Here is a 25,613-nt window from a genome sequence, read left to right on the forward strand (position 1 = left end):
GGGAGTCTAAGGTAGGAGGATCACTGTGTATTTGAGGTCAGCCTGGGCTATTCAGTGAGTCCCAGGTTAGCCTGGACTAGAGTGAGACCCTGCTTCAACAAAACAAAACAAAACACCACCACCAAACATACAAGATTTGGATCTGCACCCTCAGCCTATGGCTCTGTGCCCTTGAGAGTCACTATGGTCAGTATAACAGCAGTGTGCAAGACAGGCCAGAATGAGAAGTTCAAGGCCAAGGGCCAGCTAGACGATCTAATCAGATGGCTTTACCTCTACTTTGCTTAAGGCCAACTTGAGTTTTTAAAAAGTTATTTAAAATTTTATTTTTATTTATTTATTTGAGGTGGGGGGGGGAGAGAGAATGAGTGTGCCAGAGCCTACAGCTGCTGCAAACGAACTCCAGATGCAAGTGCCACCTTGTGCATCTGGCTTACATGGGTCGTGGAGAATCGAACCTGGGTCCTTTGGCTTTGCAGGCAAGTGCCTTAACTGCAAAGCCATCTCTCCATCCCCCAACTTGATTTTTAAAGACAAATGCCTGAGAGAAAAATGAAAAGAAAAAAGACCCCCTATCTTGGCAACTCATTAGAAAGCAAGAGAGATGGACACCTTGGCCAAAGCCACCGATGGTTCTTATTCTCCACTCCCAGAGTGGCTCCGTCGTGAAGAAGGCTGTCTGCAGGGATGACTCTGAAAACAGGAGCTCCAGCTGAGGCCACACACATTTATTCTCTGCAAATAAAATTTGGTTTCTTGGTGTTTTCCAGGTCATTGATCATTTCCCAGTGGAGCTGTCGCCATTCCCTAAATATCAAGAGTCATCTTGAATCCCTTTATCTTTTCACATAAAGGAGAGGCTCCAGAAAGTTCCCAGGGTGGGGTCAGCTCATCACCAACTCTGATTCCCTCCTTTTTTCCCAGAAGAGAGCTTTTCCTATCCAAGCTTACAAACCCACAGTGCATGCCACCTGCAGCATATGTCGGAAAACAGCTGAGTGCCAAAGCAGCAAGAGGCAGACCGTGAAGGGAAAACAAGCCCTGGAAGATGGAACTACGTGACCGAGATCTGCGGTTCACACAGGCCGTCGTTCACGGTGGAGATGGGAGAGCCGCAGATCTTCACATGCACACAACTGGCGATGATCAGATCCGCTCATCTCCCAGTTACGGTAACTTGAGCTGGGCAGATGATTATCAGTCACCTGCAGACACGATGACTCAATGTGTATGAAACTCGGAAGGGGTAAGCTACAGTAATTGAAAAGCCAACAGCTCACGTTTCTTTAGTAACACTCATAAAAAAGGTTGGTTAAACCGCAAGAGTGTAACTGCTTCCAAAGCTGCTCAGAGCCTCTGGTCCGGCTTCTAGTCAGATTGCACCACGCCTCTCAGTGAGTCATGATACAGCTTCAGGTGGAATAGAGGTTTTCTTCCAACAAAGGTACAAATGGTAGCGAGTCCTAAATTTAGAAAACAAGGCTGTTGGCTGGGCTATTCCCTCACTGTGAACCTTTCTAAGGTGTTGAACCTAGATTTTGGTACTTCTAGAAGTTTTTTCTTTTTTCTTTGTTTTTTTTTTTTTTGAGGTAGTGTCTTACTCTAGCCTAAGATGACCTGGAATTCACTATGTAGTCTCAGGGTGGCCTTGAACTCAAAAGTGATCCTCTTACCTCTGCCTCCTGAGTGCTGGGATTAAAGGTGTGTGCCACCATGCCTGGCTAGATTTTGGTAACTCCATTAAAAAAAATTAAAAAAAATATATGTATATATAATTTAATTAATTTGAGAGAGAGACAGAGAGAATGGGTGCACTGCAAATGAACTCCAGATGCATGTGTCACCTTGTGCATCTGGCTTATGTGGGTCTTGGGGAATCAAACCTAGGTCCTTAGGCTTTGTGAGCAAGCGCCTTAACCATGAAGCCATCCCTCCAGCCCGATTTTGCTAACTCTAAATGGAGCAATTGCCAGTGTGCCAGTGTGGTTGTTGGTTTCTAATCATCAACTTCGAAGTTCAGCATCACAGACTGAGTGTCAAAATTCCGACCTCTTCAGGGTCCAGGGCCAAGATCTACTGCCTCATCCATTTACTTCCAGCCCTTACATCTTACATGCGATATATATATATATATATATATATATATATATATATATATATATGTTTATATATGCATACTAATGATGACAGCTATATTTTATTGAGACGTTATTGCATACTGCTGTGTAGATCCACTGCACAATCTCACAGCTGGGTTGATCTCTCGTAAAGAAACGACTGTCACCTCTTATTCAGATGAAGCACTAAGGGGAAGACAAGTTGCTTGCTTCCCAAGATCATGCAGGTAGTGAATGGAGAAGCCAAGAGTGTACGTGTCTCTGGACACACTGTCAGCTTTCTTGTCTTGGGCAGCCCAGCCCTTCATGGGTAGTGTCTTCAGATGTTTTTCTGGGGCAGTTCCCACAGCAATGGAAGAAGGTATTCCCTACAGAGCCTCACATGCATCCAAGAGGTACCTGTGGGGCTGGGGAGACGCCTCAGTTGGTACAGTGCTCCCTCCAGAGCACGAGGACTCCGGTTTGATCCCCAGTCCCGACATACAAATGCCACATGTGGTGGTATGCCCCGTGACCCCAGCCCTGCCGAGACAGAGACAGGAGGGTCCCCAGGACTCTGGCCAGCTAGTCCAATGTTGCTCAGCTCCAGGCCAATGACAGACCCTGTCTCAAGGAGGGAGGACTGTATTCACGAGGATGCCCTCTGAGATTTTCCTTTGGCCTCCACACATGCACACATACACAAGGAAAAAAGAAGCGGGACTGAGAAGATGATTCAGCAGCTAAAGACACTTGCTTGCAAAGCCTGCCAGGTTAAATTCCCCAGTACCCACTTAAAGCCAGATGCAGAACACTAGTGCATGGGCCTGGCATTCCCTTGCAGTGCCAGGAGGCCTTGATGTGCCCCCCAAATAAATAAATAAGTACGAATATTTCTTAAAAAGAAAAGAAGGCATGAAAGTTGTTAATAAAAATAAATTAATTAAAATAAAAAAGAAAAGAAGGGCTGCAGAAATGACTTAGCTGTTAAGGCACTTGCCTGCAAAGCCAAAGGAATATGGTTAGATTCCACAGGATACAAGTAAGACAGATGCACAAAGTGGCATATGTGTCTGGAGTTCATTTGCAGTGACTGGAGGCCCTGGCAGTCCATTCTCTTATTCTTTCTCAAATAAATATACAGGGTTGGAGAGATGGGTTAGTGGTTAAGGAGCTTGCCTGTGAAGCCTAAGGACCCACATTTGATTCCCTAGTACCCATGTAAGCTAGATGCACAATGTGGCACATGCATCTAGAGTTTATTTGCAATGGCTAGAGGCCGTGGTGCACCCATTCTCTCTCTTTTTCTCCAATAAATAAGTAAATAATTTTTTTTTTTACTTTTAAAAAATTGTTTATTTACTTATTTGACAGAGAAACAGGGAGAGAGAAAGACAGAGAGAGAATGGGCGCATCAGGGCCTCCAGACACTGCAAACGAACTCCAGATGCGTCTGGCTAATGTGGGCCCTGGGGAATTGAACCAGGGCCCTTTGGCTTTGCAGGCAAACGTCTTAACCACTCTGTCATCCCTCCAGCCCACATAAAATTTTTTTTTAATAAATAAATAAAAAAGAAGTTATCTATGAGGAGCAGAGTTGCAATGTCTGTAATAGTGCTTAGCAGAGTGCCTGGCACGTGCAAGAACTCCAAAGATGGTAAACCTCTTATTTTTGTAGTTTCTGTGACTTACTTAGTGCCACGCTTGTGCTTTGGGAGATGCAAACATAGCTGCATCCCAATGGCATTTACACAGCTTCATTATAAGGTGCCTTCCTTAAGACGTACTTCATGCCAGAACAAAGTTTATAGTAGATAAACAGTGCTACACCTATACGGACCTAGTCTTCTCTACACATAGCATGGGCCATACACGAACCTCTTCTTTTCTTTAGAGTCGCCTTGTGGTCCCAGGTGGGGGAGGAGGTAGAGACGGGCGTAGCCACAGCAAGAGGCAGACAACTGCACGTGCTGGAGGGCAGAGGAGTGACAGGTAGGGGGCACCAGGGGAAGGACTGTGTGAGGAGGGCTTCCAGGCTGAGAACCTGGAAAGAACTGCACAGAGGGGGGAAGAACACAGAGAATTAGGAAGAAGGCGGAGGGCTCCGTGGCTGAGATGCTAGAATCAGAAAAGGTCAGGGGTTTGGATCTCACGACACTGGGAGACGACTGGAAAGTTCCTGTTGTACAAGAGGAAGGCCAAAAATGATATGGCCTTCAGAAAAATAATCCCAATTCAATACTTCTATGATGAGGTAATGGGAAATAGGCAGGTTTCCTTTGAGCCTTTCAGTCCCTTGTGCTGTGTAAATGTGCCACTTCGTATTAGGTCCCACAGACATTGTTGCTGATCTTACTACAAGCACGTATCCAGAAAGGAGGGAAGAGAGGATTGGGGCGGGGGGGGGGGGGGGGAGAGGAAAGAGAAGAAAGGCAAGCAGGTAAGCAAAGAAAAGGAGCTATTCAATTGTCCTGGTGGTTGTGACCTCAACCTGAGCTGGGACTGGAGTTCTGAGCACTTCTCCCAGGAGGAGGGAGACAGGGAGCGCCCCGTAGGAAGGAGGGGCCGGCGCAGGGAGCCCTGGGGGTGGCTGTGAGGAAGGCTGAGCTGGAAACCACACTGTCGCTGCAGAAGTCCTTGTCCTCTGTGAGACCCTGAGAGGTGCTGCTTGGATTGTCACCTGTCCGGATGGAGTCATGGGGAAGACAGCTCTCCTCAAGGAGGCATACTCTTCCAACTGAACAACTGTCTCTTCAGGGCTTTTCTGCCACCAGCTCTCAGGACCACGCGCCTTGCTGTCCAGAGCTTTCTCCAGTATGCGTGTCACACACTGCTCTGGTGGTGTCCTGGGGTGGAAGGCCACCCTGGACTCCAGGCCTGACAGAATGAAGTCTGGCCCTGCTCTGTCACCTCAGCTGTGTACCCCTAGCTCTCTGTTGTCTTTCCTTCCTGGCTCAGATAGCTTTTCTGGGGGATCCTGACATCCCTACAATGTGCCAGCACTGTCGTATGTGCGGAATGATGGACGCCAAGGCTTCCGGCAAGGGTGAGAGGAGGCACTTGCTGCTCTTAAAAACACACAGTCAAGCTGTTTCCTGCTGCTCTGTTAACCAAGGCAGGTGATTTCCATTAGTTACTTCACAGGGAAAACCAGTGGTGCTTGTTGAAGTGTCAAAACCTCAGTGGCATGTTTACCATGAGTGACATGGTCTTTTTTCATAGTCTTTCTTTCTTTCTTTCTTTCTGACTTTCTTTCTTCCAGACTTACTTACTTACTTCCTCCCTTCCTTCCTTCCTTCCTTCCTTCCTTTCTTTCTTTCTCTCTCTCTCTCTCTCTCTCTCTCTAGGTAGGGTCTCACTCTAACTCAGGCTGACCTGGAATTCACTCTGTATTCTCAGGGTGGCCTCAAATTCACGACAATCCTCTTACCTCTGCCTCCCTAGTGCTGGGATTAAGGGCATGCGCCACCATGCCTGGCTTCTTTCTATTTTAATAGAAAGTTTTGGACACAAGGTTTCACAGAGCCCAGGTTGGCCTTAAACTCACTATGTAGCTAGGGATGACCCTAAGCTTCTGATCCTCCTACCTTTATCTCCTGAGTGCTGAGATTACAGGAGGCAGCCACCTGTGGTGCTGAGGACTGAAATGCTATTCACACTAGGCAGGCTCTCTACCAACTGAGCCACAACCTCAGCCCTTTTGTACCCCACCCCCACTTTCATATTCTTTTCACATAAGAACTTTCTTTTTTTATTTTTAAAAATAACTTATTTATTTGAGAGAAAGAGGGAGAGAGAGAGATAATGGGTGCATCAGGGCCTTCAGCGACTGCAAATGAACTCCAGACGCATGCACCACCTTGTGCATCTGGCTTATGTAGGTCCTGGGGAATCAAACCTGGATCCTTTGGCTTTGTAGGCAAGTGCCTTAACCACTAAGCAATCTTTCCAGTCCAGAAATTTCTTTTTAAGATATTTATTTGCAAGCAGAGAGAAGAGAGACAGAGAAAGAGAGAGAGAGTGAGGAGAGGGAGGGAGAGAATGGGCCTCCAGTTGCTCCAAATGAACTCTTGATGCATGCAACACTTTGTGTATCTGAATTTACATGAGTACTGGGGAATTAAACCTAGGTTTTTAGGCTTTGCAGGCGAGTGCCTTAACTACTGAGCCATCTCTCCAGCCCTTCCTTGCTAAGTTTTTATTTTATGTGTTACTTTATTAAAGAGAGTTCTCATGTAAAGGCTGGAGAGATGGCTCAGCAGTTAAGGCACTTGTCTGCAAAGCCTAATGACCTGGGTTGCCAGATGCACAAAATGGTGCATGCATCTGGAGTTCGTTTACAGTGGCTGGAGGCCCTGGTGTGCCCATTTTCTCTGTCTGTCTCTCTTTTCTCTCTGTGTGTGCTTACAAATAAATAAAAAAAAATTAAAAAAAAATTAGCCGGGGGCTGGAGAGAAGGCTTAGCAATTAAGGTGCTTGCTTGCAAAGCCTAAGGATCCATATTCTACACTCCAAATCCCACTTTAGCCAGATGCACAAAGGTGAGTATAAGGTCGCTCATGCCCACTAGGTGGTGCAAGTGTCTGGAGTTCAATTGCAGTGACTGAGGCCCTGTTGCACCAATTCTCTCTCTCTCTCTGTCTGTCTTGCTAATTAAAAAAAAAAAAAAAACAATAGCTAGGGGTGCCCCTGAATTTTACTCTTATTTGTAAATAGAGTTCAATACAGTTAATAGAGCTTTCACATGCACTTAGACTTAATCTAAGCTGTCCCTCTTAACCACTTCATGTCTAATAGATGAAAAATACTACAGGCTAGCAATCATCTCTACCTGCAGGGAAAGAGCAGGCTGACCTGAGACTATCATTTCACCTTTGCCCTCAAAGGTCAAGAGGTCAGAGCAGCCAGGTTGGTGTGTTGGTGTGAGAAGCAAGGATTGGAGGAGTGACTCATTCTTCACACCCTACCCTGGCTGCTGAACCTTGCCAGAAAATGGTGCCTTAGAGAGAAAATGTAGGAGGAAGAGGAGAGGAGGGGAGAGGAGAAGAGAGGAAAGGAGGGAAAGGGAGAGGAGAGGAGAAGGAAGAGCAGAGAAACCCTGGCTGCCTGGGTTTCATATCACTTCCTTGCACAGTGTTATAGATGATGTGCGTTTTCCCTTCCCTCCACATTCCTGTTTGCTATGATAAAGGTTGATGTATTAAATATTTGGGCGGGATTCCTTAAAAGAGCCTCTTAGACAGCTAGGCATGGTGGCACACAAAGCACTTGGAAGATAAAGGTAGAATTACCATGAGTTTGAAGCCAGCCTGAGACTACAGAGTGAGTTCCAGGTCCACCTGGGCTAGAGCGAGACCCTGCCTTGAAACAACAACAACAAATCTCTTAAACAAAGGTTTGTGATGCAAGTTAATGCTAGAAGATTTAAACAGTGCACAGAACAAGTGTACAGTGTGTCTGATAAGAACTTTTTTTCTATTTGCCATTTTTCTTTTCCTTTTTTTTTTTTTTTTGAGGTAGGGTCTCACTCTAGCCCAGGCTGACCTGGAATTCACTATGAAGTCTCAGGGTGCCTTCGAACTCACAGCGATCTTCCTACCTCTGCCTCCCAAGTGCTGGGATTAAAGGCGTGCGCCACCACGCCCGGCTGCTATTTTTCTTTTTGAGGCAGAGTCTTATATAGCTCAGGCTGACCTTGAACTTGCTAACAATTGAGGCTAGCTTTGAACTCATGATTGCTCTGTCTCTATCTTCCAAGTCTGGGATTACAGACATGTGCCAGCAAGTCTGGGCTAACAGGAACTCTCTTAACCTGCCATCCGATGAGGGAGTGGACATAAACCGAATGAACAGGCTGTATACTGCTATCCTAAATACAGATTTGAAGCAGTGTTTTAGAAAACTGTATTGTTTTAGAAAATATTTTATTTAAGCCAGGCGTGGTGGCGCATGCCTTTAATCCCTGCACTTGGGAGGCAGAGGTAGGGGATCACCGTGAGTTCCAGGCCACCCTGAGACTACAGAGTGAATTCCAGATAAGCCTGAGCTAGCGTGAGACCTTACCTTGAAAACTAAAATAAAATTTATATACATGTATATATATATATATATATATACATATATATATATATATGTGATTTATTTATGAGACACAGAGAGAGTGAGAGAGAGCATACTAGGGCCTTTTGTCACTGAAAATGAACTTCAGACACATGCACCACTTTTTGCATCTGGCTTTTACATGGGTGCTGGGGAATCAAATTTGGGCTAGCAGACTTTGAAAGCAAGCACCTTTAACTGCTGAGCCATATCCTCAGCATTGCAACTGTTTTTTGTTTTTTTTTTTTAAATCTCAGTTTTAATATTTTCCTTGGGGGAAAAAATAGAAAACCAAAAACCAGCCAGGAGCCAGGTGTGGTTGCACAAGCTTTAATCCCAGCACTGGGGAGGTCAGGGTAGGAGGATCACTGTGAGTTTGAGGACAACCTCAGACTACATAGTGAATTCCAGGTCAGCTTGGGCTAGAATGAGATCCTACCTTGAACAAACAAACAAAACAACAACAAAACCTCTTAAGGAGGGCTGGAGAGATTGCTTCTTGGTTAGCACTTGCCTTCAGAGTCTAAGGACCCAAGTTCAATTTCCCCAGTATCCACGTAAGCCAGATGTACAAGGTGGTGCATGCATCTGGAGTTAGTTTGCAGTGGCTAGAGGACCTGGCCTGCCCATTCTCTCTGTCTCCCTCCTCTCTCTCTCTCACCTCTAGCTGGGCCTTTAATCCCAGCACTTGGGAGGCAGAAGTAGGAGGATTGCAGTGAATATGAGGCCACCCTCATGCTACATAGTGAATTCTAGGTTATCCTGTTCTAGAGTGAGACCCTACCTCAAAAAACCACACAAAAAAACCCACCTCAAGATAATCTCATGGTTTATGACATAAGTGCTCTATCTTGAGAAAAAAAGTTATTTTGGGGCTGGAGAGATGGCTTAGTGGTTAAGATGCTTGCCTGTAAGCGTAAGGACACATGTTCGAATCTCCAGATCCCATGTAAGCTAGATGCACAAGGTAACTGCATGCACAAGATTGCACATGTACACAAGGTAGCACACACATCTGGAGTTCAACTGCAGTAGCTGGAGGTCCTGGTGTGCCAATTCTCACTTTCTCATTACAAGAAAGTTATTTTGGGCTGGAGAGATGGCTTAGCGGTTAAGGCGATTGCCTGCAAAGTCTAAGAACTCATGTTCGAATCTCCATGTCCCACATAAACCAGCTGCAATGATGCAAGCATGCAATATTGCACATGTGCACAAGGGGTGCATGCATCTGGGGTTCATTCACAGTGGCTGAAGGCCCTGATGTGCCTATTCTCTCTCTCTCTCAAAAAAGTAGTTATTTTGCTGGGCGTGGTAGAGCACGCCTTTAATCCCAGCACTCAGGAGGCAGAGGTAGGAGGATTGCCATGAGCTCAAGGCCACCCAGAGACTACATAGTGAATTCCAGGTTAGCTGGGCTACTTCAAACCCCCTCCCCGCCCCCCCCCCAAAATAAATATATGTGTGGAGAGAGAGAGACAGTATGAGCACACCAGGGCCTCTAGCCAGTGCAAACAAACTCCAGACGCATGCGTCAGTGCATCTGGCTTTACTTGGGGGATTGAATGTGGGTCCTTAGGCTTTGCAGTCAAGTGTCTTTACTTCTGAGCCATCTCTCCAGCTCTTGTGTGAGATTTCTAATTAATTTCCAAGACTTACGGTCAGGCATGGTCTCCCTGTCACTTCATTGTCTATTTAGCCTCCTCATCTCACAGAGGAGCACACAGAGGCCCAGAAAGGTTATGTGATGTGACCAAACATAGTTAAGAAACACAGTCAAGTGTTCTTATAATTGTGCCATGTATTACCATTTACAAAAAAAAAAAAAAAAAAATCCCCGAGTTATTTTGGGTCCTGAAACCCTGAAGCTGCTGTCTCAGCTCAAATCAAGAGTGAACTCTGCTCAGTTTCTGATCCTGGCACTCAGAGAACGTGATGGTTCAGAAGATGAGAGAGATCAGCATGTCTGAGGTCAGCATCTCTGGTGAGTCTGGAGGTGGAGTGAAACCTTGTCGTCAGAATCAACAAACCAACTGGATGAGTCCCAAGGCAGCAGCAGAGCTGCAAAGATCAGGACGCGGCAAACACGCTGCGCTTGTCAACGCCTGAGCCCACCAGAGCAATTTCATGACGGCACGTAGGGCGTCAGCTCAGCAACAGGGCTGGGACAGCTGTGAGGATTAGCTTCCCGTTCTCAAATTTTTATTCTTTTCAATCAAAATGCATTGACTGAGACAATCAGGTTGATATTAAAACCCTTTTACTCGGTTTTTCTTGTCTCCCTCTCCCCATGCCTCTCCTCATGTTAGCTTCAGCCATTTCTAGAGTCCAAACTTTCTACAGATCGAAAAACAACAGTTCAAACTTTTGTTAGTTATTTATGAGAAAGAGCGAGAGATTGGGTGTGCCAGGGCCTCTAGCCACTGCAGACACATGCACCACCATGTGCATCTGGCTTACATGGGTTCTGAGGAACTGAACCTGAGTTCTTAGGTCTCACAAACCAGCGCCTCATTAACGCATCTCTCCAGTCCCCCAACTATCTTTTGTGTCTGTGTTGGAACCTGTCCACACAATAAAGATCCAAAGACATATATATATATATAGCCTATGCTTTGGAGTTACGATTTTTCCACGGGGCCTAGTTTCTCTGTCAAAGTGTTCACAGGCCTCCAGACACTAATTTTTTTTTCGAGGTAGGGTCTCACTCTGGTCCAGGCTGACCTGGAATTAACTATGTAGTCTCCCGGTGGCCTCGAACTCTTGGCGATCCTCCTACCTCTGCCTCCCCAGTGCTGGGATTAAAGGTGTGCGCCACCACACCCAGCCCCCCAGTCATTTCTTACCAAGGGAAGGCAAGATGGTTAAGGAGAGGGGAATCTCCCTAAACTGAAATACACCAGCTTTAGTCTGCAACTGTTATTGTTTCTTTTTTCTTTTTTCTTTTTTGATTTTTCAAGGTAGGGTTTTGCTCTAGCCCGGGCTGACCTGGAATTCATGCTATAGTCTCTCAGGATGGCCTCAAACTCACAGTGACCCTTCTACCTCAGCCTCCCTGAGGGTTGGGATTAAAGGTGTGTATCTCCATGCCCTGCCTGGTTTTGTTTGTTTTTTGTTTTTTTCCGAGGAAGGGTCTCACTCTAGCCCAAGCTGACCTGGAATTCATTCTATTCTCAGGGTGGCCTCGAACTCACGGGGATCCTCCTACCTCTGACTCCCAAGTGCTGGGATTAAAGGTGTGCGCCACCACGCCCATTTTTTTTTTCTTTTACTTTTTAGAGACAGGGCTTCATATAGGCCAGCCTGGCTCTGAACTCATTATGTATCCGAGAATGCCTCCCAAATGCTGAGATTACAGGTGTGTGCCACCATGCCTGATTTACAATTTATTCTTTTTTAATTTTTATTTTTTAAGTAATTACTTATTTTAGAGAGAAAATGGACACATCACAGTCACTTGTCACTGAAAACAAACCCCAGGCACATATGTCACTTTGTGTATCTGGCTTTACATGAGTATTGGGGAATCAAATCTGGGCCAGCAGGCTTTATAAGCAAGCACCCTTAACCACTCGGCCATCTTCCCCAGCCCCACAATTTATGGGGTTTTTTGTTTTTTGTTTTTCGAGGTAGGGTCTCACGCTAGCCCAGGCTGTCCTGGAATTCACTATGTAGTCTCAGGCTGCCCTCCTCTGCTTCCTGAATGCTGGGATTAAAGGTGTGTGCCATTACATCTGGCTCCATAATTTATTTATTTATTTGTTTGTTTGTTTGTCTTTGAGGTAGGGTCTTACTCTAGCCCAGGCTGACCTGGAATTCACTATGGATCTCAGGGTGGCCTCAAACTCACAGTGATCCTCCTACCTCTGCCTCCCGAGTGCTGTGATTAAAGGTGTGCACCACCACACCTGGCTGTCTTTTTTAAAAAATTATTTATTTATTTATTTGACAGAGAAAGAGGGGGAGGGAGAGAGACAGAGAGAGAGAGAATGGGAGCGCCAGGGCCTCCAGCCACTGAAAATGAACTCTAAATGCTTGTGTATCCCCTCTTGTGCATCTGGCTAACGTGGGTCCTGGGGAATTGAACTGAGGTCCTTTGGCTTTGCAGGCAAACGCCTTAACAGCTAAGCCATCCCTCCAGCCCCAGTTTATTCTTTTTTTAAAAAAATATTTATTTATTTATTTATTTGACAGAGAAAGAGGGGGAGAGAGAGAGAGACAATGGGCATGCCAGGACCTCAGCCACTGCAAACAAACTCCAGACACATGTGCCCCCATGTGCATCTGGCTAATGTGGGTCTTGGTGAATCGAACCTGGGTTCTTTGGCTTTGCCAGCAAATGCCTTAACGGCTAAGCCATCCCTCCAGCCCCCAGTTTATTCTTAAAGTGACTAAAAATGTACAAAATCCTATTTCAGGTAATAAAAAAAATAAAATAAATAAGGAGAAATCCCAATTTAGGTAGTTTTGAAATCCATGGATTCTTTCAGTATGCTGGATAATCCAAACAGAATGCCTGCTTACAAACCATCAACTAGACCAGAATAAAACTTAGCCAGATTTAAGACAAGGTAGGCGCTTAGCTCCATAAAAGTTATTGAAAAGAATAAACACAAGAGAACTGAAGTAAGATATTAGCAGCTTTGGAAAAAGATATTGACAGGTTTCTAAAATATTAGTGGTTTTTGAGGAAGGTTTATTTTCATGTGATAACTATTTTTGTTCAACATCACTGAGTTTCAATTTATAATAAAACTGATACATTCAAATTCAGCTATTTACTTCCCAACGACACGTCTATTTTAAGTATCGTAGTCACATCTATGTAAACATCTGGGAGAGAATAGCAACATATTCCTGCCATGTGGAAGTTCTAGCATTTTAATGAACATAATTATTTCTTAGTCGTCTCATGCTGTTGCGGTTTTTGACAATGTGAAAACCAATGGCATCAAAATTAACTTCAGTAAGACAAATGATTAAGTCAAACCATGTTATTTAAATCTGCGTTTACCCAAACACTTTCTCTTAAAGCCAATTCTCAACCAAACTCAAGGAAATATGGCAATATGCTCTGGAGCCTGACAAAAGTTTGAGCATGCTGACGGAACTTGTAGCGTATTATTGCAAAAGATTAGAGAGATGCTATCTTGAGCATCTCAGTGGTGGAAGTTGCATAAATTCATGCAACATATGTCATTCACAGCGAAGAGGAAGGAACGGCATTTTAACACCAAGTCCACGAAGGAAACTGGGGTACCAAATGTGCTCCTCGGCTAGCGATAACAAGCTGCAGCGTCTTTGGTTCTGTGTACCAGAGCCATCAAAATGCACCAACCACAAAGAGTCCAATGGAAAGTTTGTTTTCACAGAGACTAAACTGGGAAGGGCCTGTGTAGGAAACATTTTCATGTTATCTCATTCCACCTATCTGCTCACAGCAGCAAGAAAAGGGCTTGTCTTCTTACCAATGAATTTCTGAGGCATTGAGCTTTTTCGTTTTGCCACATTGCTTGCTAATCTGTCCAGGACGAGGGCTCTTTCAGTTCCCATCTCCGCTTTGGCGAGTCTTGCTTCCGCACTTGCTGGTTGGGAGAAATATAGAAAGAAGAGGGAAAAAGAACACGTTGGTACATAGGGAGAGAGGGAAATGAGCTGGAAGGGGATGTGTCCGAGGTCTGATCACCCTGGTTGTCATTACCTGATGCCGCTGCTCCGCGTCCTGCCCTGGGGATCTGCGGTGGATAGTGAGGCTGAGCCCGGGGCACATTCAAATCTCAGTCTTATGCTGAGATGGGAAAGCCCTACCCAGACCCATCCCCGTTAGTACCTTCATTAGCAAGAGGAAGTTATGAAGAACCAGCCTGGACGTGGTTGGTTACAAAGAGATAAATAGATGGAGATCTTCTAACCACCCCCCACCCCCCAGCCTGCACATTCTGATTCTGAGTAACTGTGTGTGACACCTGCACAATTGAACAATTCTTAACAATTTTGGAAATAAAGCACGGTGCCTCAGATTTACTGCTCTGCTTATGTCAATAGCCCTTTTGAAAATAGATATACTCACCTGATAGCAACCAATCTACCTATTCAGTGATTTGGGTATTGAAATTCTGAGGTGGTTCCCCGCCCCCCCAAGCATACTCTTCTCAGTTCCTATCTTTCAAACTTTATTTATCTGCCACCCCCCACCCACCGTGTGATCTGTTTCATATACTCTTCACATTTCAAAAGTGTCTCAGTAAAACAGACAAAAAAGTATCTCCATTCAAATTTCTCTGAGCCATGCTACTGTGTTGGCATTAAACAACAATTGGCACAATGCATTTCTATTATGTTTCTAATAAAAACCTGTGAATGGAAACTGTCTGAGGGGCTGAAGAGATGGCCCAGTGGTTAAGGTGCTTGCTAGCAGTGCCTAGTGATCCGGGTTCAATTCCCCTGTACCCATGTAAAGCCAGATGCACAAAGTGGTGCATGAATCTGGAGTTCATTAACAGTGGCTACAGGTCCTGGTGCACCCATTCTCTCTTTCTTTCCTTAGAAATGAATACATTTTTTTTTTTTTTTTACAAAAGAAACAAAGCCAGGCATGGTGGCTCATGTCTTTAATCCCAGCACTTGGGAGGCAGAGGTAGGAGGATCACCATGAGTTCAAGGCTACCCTGAGACTGCATAGTGAATTCCAGGTCAGCCTGAGCTAGAGTGAAACCCCACCTCAAAAAAACCAAACAGAGAAAAAAAGGAGGGTTGGAGAGATGGCTTAGTGGCTAAGGCACTTGCCTACAAAGCCAAAGGACCCAGGTTCGATTCCCCAGGACCCACGTAAGCCAGATGCACAAGGTGGCACATGTGTCTGGAGTTCATTTGCAGTGGCTGGAGACCCTGGAGTTCCTATTCTCTCTCTCTTTCAAATAAATAAATAAAATAAAATATTTTTTTAAAAGAAACTGAAAACATGTAGTAGAAAAGTGGAAAGGAGGCTATGTTGGGGGGTAGGGAGAACTCTGGGTGGGGGAGGGGATGGGAAGAAAACAAAAGGTTTGTTCGAAAACACCATAATGGGGTTGGAGAGATGGCTCAGTGGTAAAGCCAGATGCACCAAGTGGCCCATGCATCTGGAGTTTGCTTGCAGTGGCAGGAGGCTCTGGGGTGCTTATTTTCTCTCCTCTCTCAAATAAAGAATAAATAAATAAATGCTTTTTAGAAAAACACCATAATGATCAACACTGAAGCAGACCTATTATGAACCCAACATGGCTCAGGAAAATTTGCGAAAGAGGTTGGCGGAAAGAATGTCAGAGCCACACGTTGGGTCATGACACGCAGAGACATTTCCTCCTACCCAAAACTAAAGGCTAACCCCACAATGCAAGACCCATATACCCCAAGAAGGAAGGTCCCTGTGGAGGGGGGAGCCAGGGAAGAGGCTAACAATGGAACCAACTTGACTGTATTCACTGACTACAAAATAAAAAAAAACAAAAGACTCCTTAAAGAAACCTAATTCTTTGTATGCTAATAAAAAATAAAAAGTTTTAAGTTTTACAAGTAAGAAAAAGGAATTGCTGAGAATGTGGTTTGTTCATCCATAAATAGCCTTTAAAAAATATTTTACTTTATTTATTTATTTGACAGAGAGAAAGGAGGCGGGGGGAGAATGGGCGTTCTAGGGCCTCCAGCCATTGCAGACAAATTCCAGACACATGTGCCACCTTATGCATCTGGCTAATGTGGGTTCTGGGGAATTGAACCAAGGTCCTTTGGCTTTGCAGGCAAAGCCCTTAACTGCTAAGCCATCCCTCCAGCCCCATAAATATCCTTTTAAGCAGCACAGGCTGGGTTATTCTCAGATCTGGGTGTAAACTAGAAATGCCAGGCTGCCTGATAAGCAAGTAAGAGCCATCTATAGCTTGGTCCCATCTCAGATGAATGAAATCAGTTCTCTGGCAGAGAGGCCTTGTCAACAGTGGTTTCAAAGCTCACCAGATGATTTTATAAGGCAGCTGGAATATGGTATATAGTAGCTCACATCTGTAATCCTAGCACTTGGGGAAGCTGAAGCAGGAGGATTGTTATAAGTTTGAAGCTAGCCTGGGTTACATAGTGAGTTCTCAGCCAGTATGGGCCATATATAGTGTGAGATGTCTCAAAAGGAAAAAAAAATAAAAGGGCTGGAGAAATTGCTTATCAGTTAGGGCACCTGCTTGAAAAGCCTAATGACTTGGGTTTGATTCCTCAGTATTCTCGTAAAGGCAGATGCACAAGGTGGCACATTCATCTGGAGTTTGTCTGCAGTGGCCAGAGACCGTGGTGTGCCCATTCTCTCTCTCCCCATCTCTGTCTGTCTCTCTGCTTATAAATAAATAAAATATCTTTTTTTTTTTTTAAAAAAAAAGGCAGTCAAGGTCTGGAGAGATGGCTTAGCAGTTAAGGTGCCTGCCTGCGAAGCCTAAGGACCCATGTTCAATCTCTTTCCAGATCCCAGGTAAGCCAGATGCACAAAAATGAGGCAAGTGCAAGGTTGCACATGTCCACCAGGTGGTGCAAGCATCTGCATTCAATTGCAGTAGCTGAGACCCTGCTGTACCAATTCTCTCTCTCTGCCTCTCTCTTGCTCACTGTCTCTAAAATAAAATTAAATTAAAAAAAAAAAAACTTTTAAAAAGGCAGCCAAAATTTGGAGCCACTAAAAGAATATATATTTTACCTTGGTACAATAGACAGTCCCCAATAAGCAGCCCTTTTTTTTTTGAGGTAGGGTCTTGCTCTAGTCCAGGCTGTCCTGGAATTCACTATGTAGCCTCAGGGTGGCCTCGAACTCATGGGCAATCCCCCTGCCTTTGCCCCCCAGGTTCTGGGGTTAAAGGCAGGCACCACCACACCTGGGAAGATTTCATTTTTGAATTTTTATTTATTTATTTATTTATTTGAGAGTGACAGACCGAGAGAGAAAGAGGCAGAGAGAGAGAGAGAATGGGCGTGCCAGGGCCTCCAGCCACTGCAAACGAACTCTAGATGCGAGCGCCCCCTTGTGCATTTGGCTAATGTGGGTCTTGGGGAAATGAGCCTCGAACCGGGGTCCTTAAGCTTCACAGGCAAGCACCTAACTGCTAAGCCATCTCTCCAGCTCTCATTTTTACGTTTAAAGAGACACTACCTGTGGGCTGGGGAGATGGCTGAGCCAGGGACCAGCAAACTCTTTCAGTAAATACCAGGTGTAAATATTGCATGTTGTTTATTGTTGTTATTTGAAATGGTTTCTTGATGCCCAGGCTGACCTCAAATACATGATCCTCCTGTTTCAACCTCTCAAGTACTGGGATTACAAGTGTGTACTACCATGCCTAACTTGGTAGTAAATATTTTATTTTATATGTTTTATTAACAACTTCCATGATTGTAAACAATATCCCATGGTAATTCCCTCTCTCCCTCCACTTTCCCCTTTGAAACTTCTCTCTCCATCACATCCCCTCCCACTCTTAATCAGTCTCTCTTTTATTCTGATGTCATGATCTGGTAGTAAATATTTTAAAACTTGTGAGACTTTTTCTGTATTTGTGTGTGTGTGTCTTTCTTGTCCCACATCCCTTTAAACATGTAACAAGCCCCCTCCAACAAACATGCTGGTTGGACTTGACCCACGGGCCATGGCTTGCGCACCCCTGCCCAAGCAAAAGCACACTGTGAACATTTCTTTGTTTTGGTTAAACAGTTCAGGAAGGAAGGCCAAACTAACATGATGTATCCATATAGTTCTAATGTCACTAAGGAAGAAGTAAATAAAATTACTTTAAGGGACTAAGGTAAAAAACAAGCAATAAGGCTGGAGAAATGGCTTAGCAGTTGAGGTGCTTGCCTACGTAGCCAAAAGACCCAGGATCATTCCCCAGGACCCATGTAAACCAGATGCACAAGGCAGCACATACGTCTGGAGTTTGTTTGCAGAGGCTGGAGGCCCTGGTAGACCCATTCTGTCTCTCTCTCTCTCTCTCTCTTTCTCCCTCTGCCTCTTTCTCTCTCTCATAAATAAATAAATAAATTAAGCAAGCAAGCAATAACTACAAAATTGCATCCCCCCACAATTCTCCATTTATACACATATTTGGAAATTGTTGATCACTCACTCTGCGGCTAAGCATAAGATGTCTTGTTTTGTAAAGAGATTCCACTATACAGAAATAATGTCACAAATTCCATGATCTGTCAGACACTCAGTACTACAAATAGACATGTCCAGAGAGAAGAAAACTGGCCACCACTGCAGTAAATGACTGGCAGAGAAAGACCTTGGGGCCAGACTGCCAAGCATGGCCAGAGGAAGAATCAAAACAAATTAGAAAAGGATAATTTGAAGTATTGGTTATTTTCCACTTTATTACTGGCATTAAAAACTCTATTCTGAGGCTGGAGAGATGGTTAAGCAGTTAAGGCATTTGCCTATAAAGCCAAAAGATCCTGGTTCAATTCTCCAGGACCCACTTAAGCCAAATGCACAAGGGGGCACAATTCTCCAGAACCCACTTAAGCCAAATGCACAAGGGGGCACATTCATCTGGAATTTGTTTGAAGTGGCTGGAGGCCCTGGTGTGCCCATTCTCTCTCTCTCTGCCTCTTCTTCTCTCTCGAATAAATAAATATCTTTTAAAAACTCTCTTCTGGGCTGGGCATGGTAATGCACGCCTTTAATCCCAGCACTCGGGAGGCAGAGGTAGGAGGATCGCTGTGAGTTTGAGGCCAGTATGAGACTACTTAGTGAACTCCAGGTTAACCTGGGCTAGAGTGAGACTATACCTCAAAAAACTAAAAAACAAAACAAAACAACAACAACAAAATATTATATTCCAGACATGATACAATAAATAGCAATGTATGTTTTTAAATATATTTCTGTGTTTTTGAGGCAGGGTCTCCCTCTAACCCAAGGTGACCTGGAATTCACTACGTACTCTCAGGCTGGCCTTGAGCTCACAGGGCTCCTTCTCCCTTGGCCTCCTGAGTGAGTGCTGGGATTAAAGGCTTGTGCCACCAGCCTGTTTTAAATATTTACTTACTTGGGGGAGTGGGGGGAGAGAGAGCGCGCGCGCGAGAGTGTGTGTATGTGTGTGTGTGTGTGTGAGAGAGAGAGAGAGAGAGAGAGAGAGAGAGATTGAGAAAGCCTGGTGTATTAGCACACACCTTTAATCAGGAGGCAGAGGTAGAAGGCCACCCTGAGACTACATAGTGAATTTCCAGGTGAGACCCTACCTCGAAAAAAGAAAAACAAAACAAAACAAAAGATTGAGAGAGGGAAAGTATGGGTGTGCCAGGGCCTCCTGCCATTGCAAACGAACTCCAGATGCATGTACTTTGTGCATCTGGCGTTATGTGGGTCCTGGTAATTGGATCCAGTCTGCCAGGCTGTATATACAAACGCCTTTAGCCACTGAACTATCTCTCCAGCCCCTCTGTATGTTTTTAAGCTCAGTAATAAAAGGAAATAAATCCAGCTGCAAAAATGGATGAAATAGGAGGATGGTGACGCTAATATTTACCAGGCTTTGACTCTTGTCAAAGATAGTTTTGGGCTCTAAAAAAAGAAATCACTGCTTCCAGTCTAAGCTGCCAACAGCTATTTATGTAAATGAAAACCACCAAGTCAGAGTTGGGGGCCTGGGCAGCTTATAGACTATGACAAGTGGTGGGACTTTGGCAATTGGTGACAGGACCCTGCTATTGAATGGAGTAGGTCAAATTCTACCCAGGCCAGGGACAGGTTAAAGTGACCAAACAGGAAACTATCACATATATTATTTCCTTCCATGCAAACCACCACCAGATGTGGCACTACCCAAAGCCCCGTGAACAGCGAGATGAAAGACAGACTGGAATTTGAAGTAAGTATCTGTTATGAGGAGTTCTTTTCTTTCTTTTTTAACCTTAAAAGCCATGAAAGGGCAGCTAAATTTGTGCTTTAACTAGGAAAGTTCCTTCTCATTAGAGCAATTTTGAGAGGATTAAATCCCCCACCTTGTATCTAGTATCAAAGATTTAGATGGAAACGAAGATGAAAAAAAGCATACTTTGGGAGATTTTACCTTTCCCTGCACTTTCCCATCATTCTTTGTGTCTTCCAGTTGCTCCCTTCATGCCTATGCCCAATTCATGACCTAGGACCTATCCCAAGCATGAAGCCACCAGCCTAGTTTTCCCAGCAGTCATTGCCTACATTTGACCAAAGTCACCCCTGGTGACAACAAGCAGCTTTCTGAGGACACGTAATCGGCATCCTTTACATTTGGGAGGATGCTGAAATGTGGACACACCGACCTAAATAACCGTAATCAGGGCATGGCACTAAATGGCAAAGTCCTGAGATAACATCACCTCTCATTGCTGGTTACCCACCAAGTTGGTCTCGACAGTCATTTCCAGATAATTCTTACTCTGCAAACCAGTGACCAACTGCCTGACATTTAAGAAAATAAAAATCTGAGTGTTCATGGGTGGAAAGATAACTTAGGGCATGAGTGAAGACTTTCCCATTTCTATAGCTCTGGTATAATCTTCTGGTTCACTTATACCTTCTCCCTGGATCACTCACTTAAAATGGCACCTCCAAAATCCCAGCCCTTACTGTACATGGAAACACACTCCAGGGGTTCCATCTACCTTCGCAAAGTTAACTGTTTCCCTTTTTCCTTTCCTTCCTTCCCCTTTCCCTTTCCCTTTCTTCCCTCAACTGATCAATGGATAATGAAGATGTGGCACATTTATACAATGGAGTTCTACTCAGCAATAAAGAAAAATAAAGTTATGAAATTTGCAGGAAACCCAGGCCCAGAAAGCCAAATGTCACATGTTCTTTCTCATATGAGGATCCTAGCTACGAATGATTGGACTTCTGTGTGAGTAGGAAGAAAACTCAGTAGCAGAGACCAGTAAACTAGAAAGGGAATATAAAGGGAATAGAAAGGACGAGGGGAGACTTAATAGGCTAGTATTGTATGTATGTAAGTAGAAGAACAGATTAATGGAGGGGAAAAGGCCTACATAAGGTCAGGGAAAGAGACTGAGTAAAGGAAAGGTGGAGGAAAGCTAATCAAAATCTAAGAGGATAATACTCAGGAGCCATAAATTGTTACTAGAAAATTTTCAGTGCCAGCGATGGGATGCCTTCTAGTGAGTTGTTGGCCAGGGAGGTCCCTGATGCACCCAAAACATTACAGGCCATTGCTGAGGCCCTTGGTTTCCCACCAGGAATAGATGGTAAGACCCTATTGCTAAAGACTCCACATACTTGGGCTGCAAAGACACTGAGAAATCCTGCTTGAACTAAGCTGAAAACCTCCTCCATGTAGACCAGCTGATAGAAAGCTGGAAAAAGCTACACTGCATGCAGTTCAATGAGAGAGCGAGAAATCACCAGTGAAGATATTCAACAGTAGACACTGCAAGCCTTATATTTGGCCAGCCAGCCCAAATGAACCAATGGGTGAAATAGTGGCATGTCTGTTATGGGGGAAACAACCGCCCTCTAATTTGACTGGAGGCCCGCTCCATGGGAGGGAATACATCCCTAAAACTGAAAACCTACAACCGGGGTAGTCATGAGCCCTAGGGGTATAGCATCTGCTGGTGTCTGGCTAAATGTATATACTATGCTTATCAAACTGCCCAGTAAGCACTTTTAATGTTCATATCCATATATTAATGCTACTCTCACTTTTGGTTAGAGAATCTTCTCTTTTCAGATGGCAGTGACCTTGATATGACTCGGAAGGCACCATGGTGTGGAAAGAAGTGACCAGAGTGCTCAGCACTGTAATATCTCTATCACACCTTCCAAGGCTCAGGGTCTAATGTGGAAGAGGTGGCGGAAAGAATGTAAGAGCCAAAGGAAGGGTAGGACTCCTTACAACGTGCTCCCTCCAGACACAAAATGGCCTGGATATCCATGACCTCACAGTGCCTGACACTACCTACACAAGACCATCATAATAGGAAAAGATGATGACATCAAAATAAAAGAGAGACTGATTGAGAGGGGGAGGGGATATGATGGAGTTTCAAAGGGGAAAGTGGGAGGAAGGGAGGGCATTACATGGGATATTGTTTACAATCATGGAAGTATGCCAGGCTAATTAGTCCACAAGCTGGTGGTGTCTCCACCTCCCATCTCACCCTAGGAGCACTGGCCTTTCAGATGCACACTATTGCATCTGGCTTTATGTAGGTTCTAGGGATCCTAACCCATAACCTCATGCTTGTGTGGCAAGCCATCTCACCAGGCCCTTAACTGATTAATAATAGCAAAGTAGACAGAGGCTAATTTCCAATCAAGTACAGTGCACTCTCATTTTCTTTCCTAAACTACTAGCTTTTTTTTTTTTTTGCCTTGAAACATGGATAGCTGATGCACAAAACTACTGTGACTAAGTGAGCCCCTTTTAATGACAAAGTCATACTTTGGGGTTAGACAATCTCTGAGATAACAGGTATATTTCGGAAACGTACTGAAAAGACCTCAGGAGAGGACTTGTGTTGCTTCTCGGCTCCATCTTTAGGACTGAGCCCTATTTATACAGACCAGACTTGCTGTCTTGCCACACCACGTCTCAGAAATGGAAGTGGAGGGAAACCAGTTTGGCAAGAAATTAAGGGAACAAGATAATGGGTTGAGATGATGAAACAGGAAATCCGTTCCTGGGTGGTGTTTGACAGTTTAATGCTGCGGAGCTTAGGGTGGGGATTCCGGGATGGGGGACCTCTGCACAGCTTGCTCTGAGTGAGCTCGGGAGCAGGACTGTAATTCCCGATCAGTTTCCCTATATGTCACTTGCCTGCTATATAGTAAAGACCGCTTTTCATTAGCAAAGTGATTTTACAGACATGTTGAGAAAATAAATAAAAAGATGTCAGTATAGGCTATTACCTGCAATCCCTGCACGAGCCTTAGTTGTTTATTAGTTAACTGTTTCCATGATGCAATTTCTGTCACAGAGTGACGCAGGCCTGACTACGTAATGGTGGTTTGCTTCTGTTTTTGCAAAATCTGCATTAGGACTTGAAGTGTTAAATGGGGCTTAAACAAGACATTGGTTCCTGTGTCTTCTACGGTGTGGTCAGTCGGCAGCTAGTAAAGACTGGAAGAAAGGGGGTGTAGGCGGTGCAACAAGAGTTATCTAACAGGAGATTGCTATCAAAGGCTGAGGCAGGTTCTAACAAAAGTTACATGAAAACTGTTGGCCTTGTGGAGCAAGGCACATGAAACACTGTTTCTTGGGAAAGCAGACTTCATTTTTTTACACTTTTGGATTTTTTTTTTTTTCCTTTTTTTTTCAAGGTAGGGTCTCACTCTGGTCCAGGCTGACCTGGAATTAACTCTGTAGTCTCAGGGTGGCCTTGAACTCATGGCGATCCTCCTACCTCTGCCTCCCCAGTGCTGGGATTAAAGGCGTGCGCCACCACGCCCGGCTCATTTTTTTAAACTTTTATCTATTTTGTTTTTTATTTCTTTGTCCACAAGCGTGTGGGGGTGTGTATGGATGTAACAGGGTCTCTTGCCACTGCAAACTCCATACGCATGCACCACTTTGCATCTGGCTTTATGTTATGTGGTTGTGGGGGAATTGAACCTAGGCTGACAGGGTTGGCAAGCCAGGATCTGTAACCACTGAGAAATCTCCCCAGACCTCACCTACATTCTTCTTTTAAACATTTTTATTTATTTATTTGCAAGGAGAGAGAGAGACAGACAGGCAGACGGACAGAGAGAAAGAATGGGCATGCCAAAGGTATCCAGCCACTGCAAACAAACTCCAAATGCATATGCCCCTTGTGCATCTGGCTTACGTGGGTCGTGGGGATTCGAACCTAGGTCCTTTGGCTTTGCAGGCAAATGCCTTAACCACTAAGCATCTCTTCAGCCCATCGCCTACATTCTTATGTTAGCTGGTCTTTACCCCAAGGCTTTTCCTCTGTCCACTTCTAGGAAGGCCTGCCGCTTAGCACAGGCAGTTTTGTTCCCTGTATGTTCTCACACCGCACTGCATAATACTTCATTTCCTTTACTTTCTTATTTACTTATTTGACAGAGAGAAAGAGATTTGGCATGCCAGGGCCTCTTTTACTTTCTTTTCGTATGTTTTCCTTTCTCTTTCTTTCTTTTTCTCTCTCTCTTTCTTTGTTTCTTTCTTCTTTCCTTCCTTTCTCTCTCTTTCTTTTTTTTCCTTTCTTTCACAATTTTCATACATGTACATAATATATTTTAAAAATTATTTATTTATTTATTTTCGACTTGAGAGAAAGAGAGAGAATAGGTGCTCCAGGGCCTCCAGCTGCTGCAAACGAAGTCCAGACACATGCGCCACCTTGTTCACCTGGCTTACGTGGGTCCCGGGGAATTGAACTGAGGTCCTTCGGCTTTGCAGGCAAATGCCTTAGCCGCTAAGCTATCTCTCCGGTCCCATAATGTACTTTGATCCTAATTCCCTCCTATTACCTTCCTTCGTCCTTCTTCCATTGAATCCCTTCTTCCTTTCAACTAGTCCCTCTTCTATTTTGATGGCTTTTTCTTTTTTTTGAGTCATGGTCTTTCTATACAGTTTACACTGGCCTCAAACTCAGAATCTTCCTGCCTCAGCCTCCTGTGCTCTGGGGTTGTAGATGTGTGCCACCATACCTGGCTGTCCTTCAGTTTAAATAGGCACATAATGCGTGTGCACCACGTGAGCTGGACCAGCGGAACGCTGTCACTTTAGAAGCGCAGGGAGGAGGCAGAAGACATAAGTCTTGGGTAAGTTGGTGTGCAGGCTTGCAGATAAAAGGCTCCCCGCAACCTCGTGTGTTTTGGACACTTGGTCCCTGGAGAGTGGCAATTTGGGAAAATTGTGGAGCCTCTGGGAGGTAGCTCCTTGTTGAAGGAGGTGTGTCACCAAGGCAGGTACTGGGACTTTATAGTTCAGCCACTCCTGCCAGTGCATAATGAGCTCATCCTTGCTGCGTCCTTCCTGTGGCCGTGATTAGATGTGACAGCCTGGCTTTCATGCTTTCCTTGCTCATAAGCCAAAATAAACCATTTCCTTCGATAAGCTGTGTCTGGTCTGGTGTTTTGTGCCAGCAATGAGAAGGTACTGTTATTGTCAGGCTTGGAATGGACAGTGGGCCATTTGCAGGTATGAAAAGGAAACAGAAATGGAAACCACAGGAGAGGTGTCAACAAAATATTGACCTATATTGGATTAAACATTCTTTATATTATGTATTGCAGAAAAAAATAATGGAAGTGGGCTGGAGAGATGGCTTAGTGGTGAAGGCACTTGCCTGCAAAGCCAAAAGACCTTGGTTCAATTCCCCAGGACCCACGTAAACCAGATGCACAAGGGGGCACAGGTGTCTGGAGTTCATTTGCTGTGGCTGGAAGTCCTGGTGTAG

At 44.6% G+C, this 25,613-nt stretch overlaps 1 protein-coding gene across 1 annotated transcript in view; it reads right to left on the reverse strand.

The window, feature by feature from the left end:
* Ikzf3 (IKAROS family zinc finger 3) overlaps window positions 1-25,613 on the reverse strand; it is a 99,152-nt gene that overhangs the window by 11,464 nt on the left and 62,075 nt on the right. Inside the window, exon 7 of the mRNA XM_045159550.1 lies at window positions 13,661-13,777. Within this exon, the coding sequence (XP_045015485.1) occupies window positions 13,661-13,777 (117 nt within the window). The remainder of the gene's footprint in view (window positions 1-13,660; window positions 13,778-25,613) is intronic.

Source organism: Jaculus jaculus, chromosome 9 (assembly GCF_020740685.1).
Source record: "Jaculus jaculus isolate mJacJac1 chromosome 9, mJacJac1.mat.Y.cur, whole genome shotgun sequence".
In the NCBI taxonomy this organism is placed as follows: Eukaryota; Metazoa; Chordata; class Mammalia; order Rodentia; family Dipodidae; genus Jaculus; species Jaculus jaculus.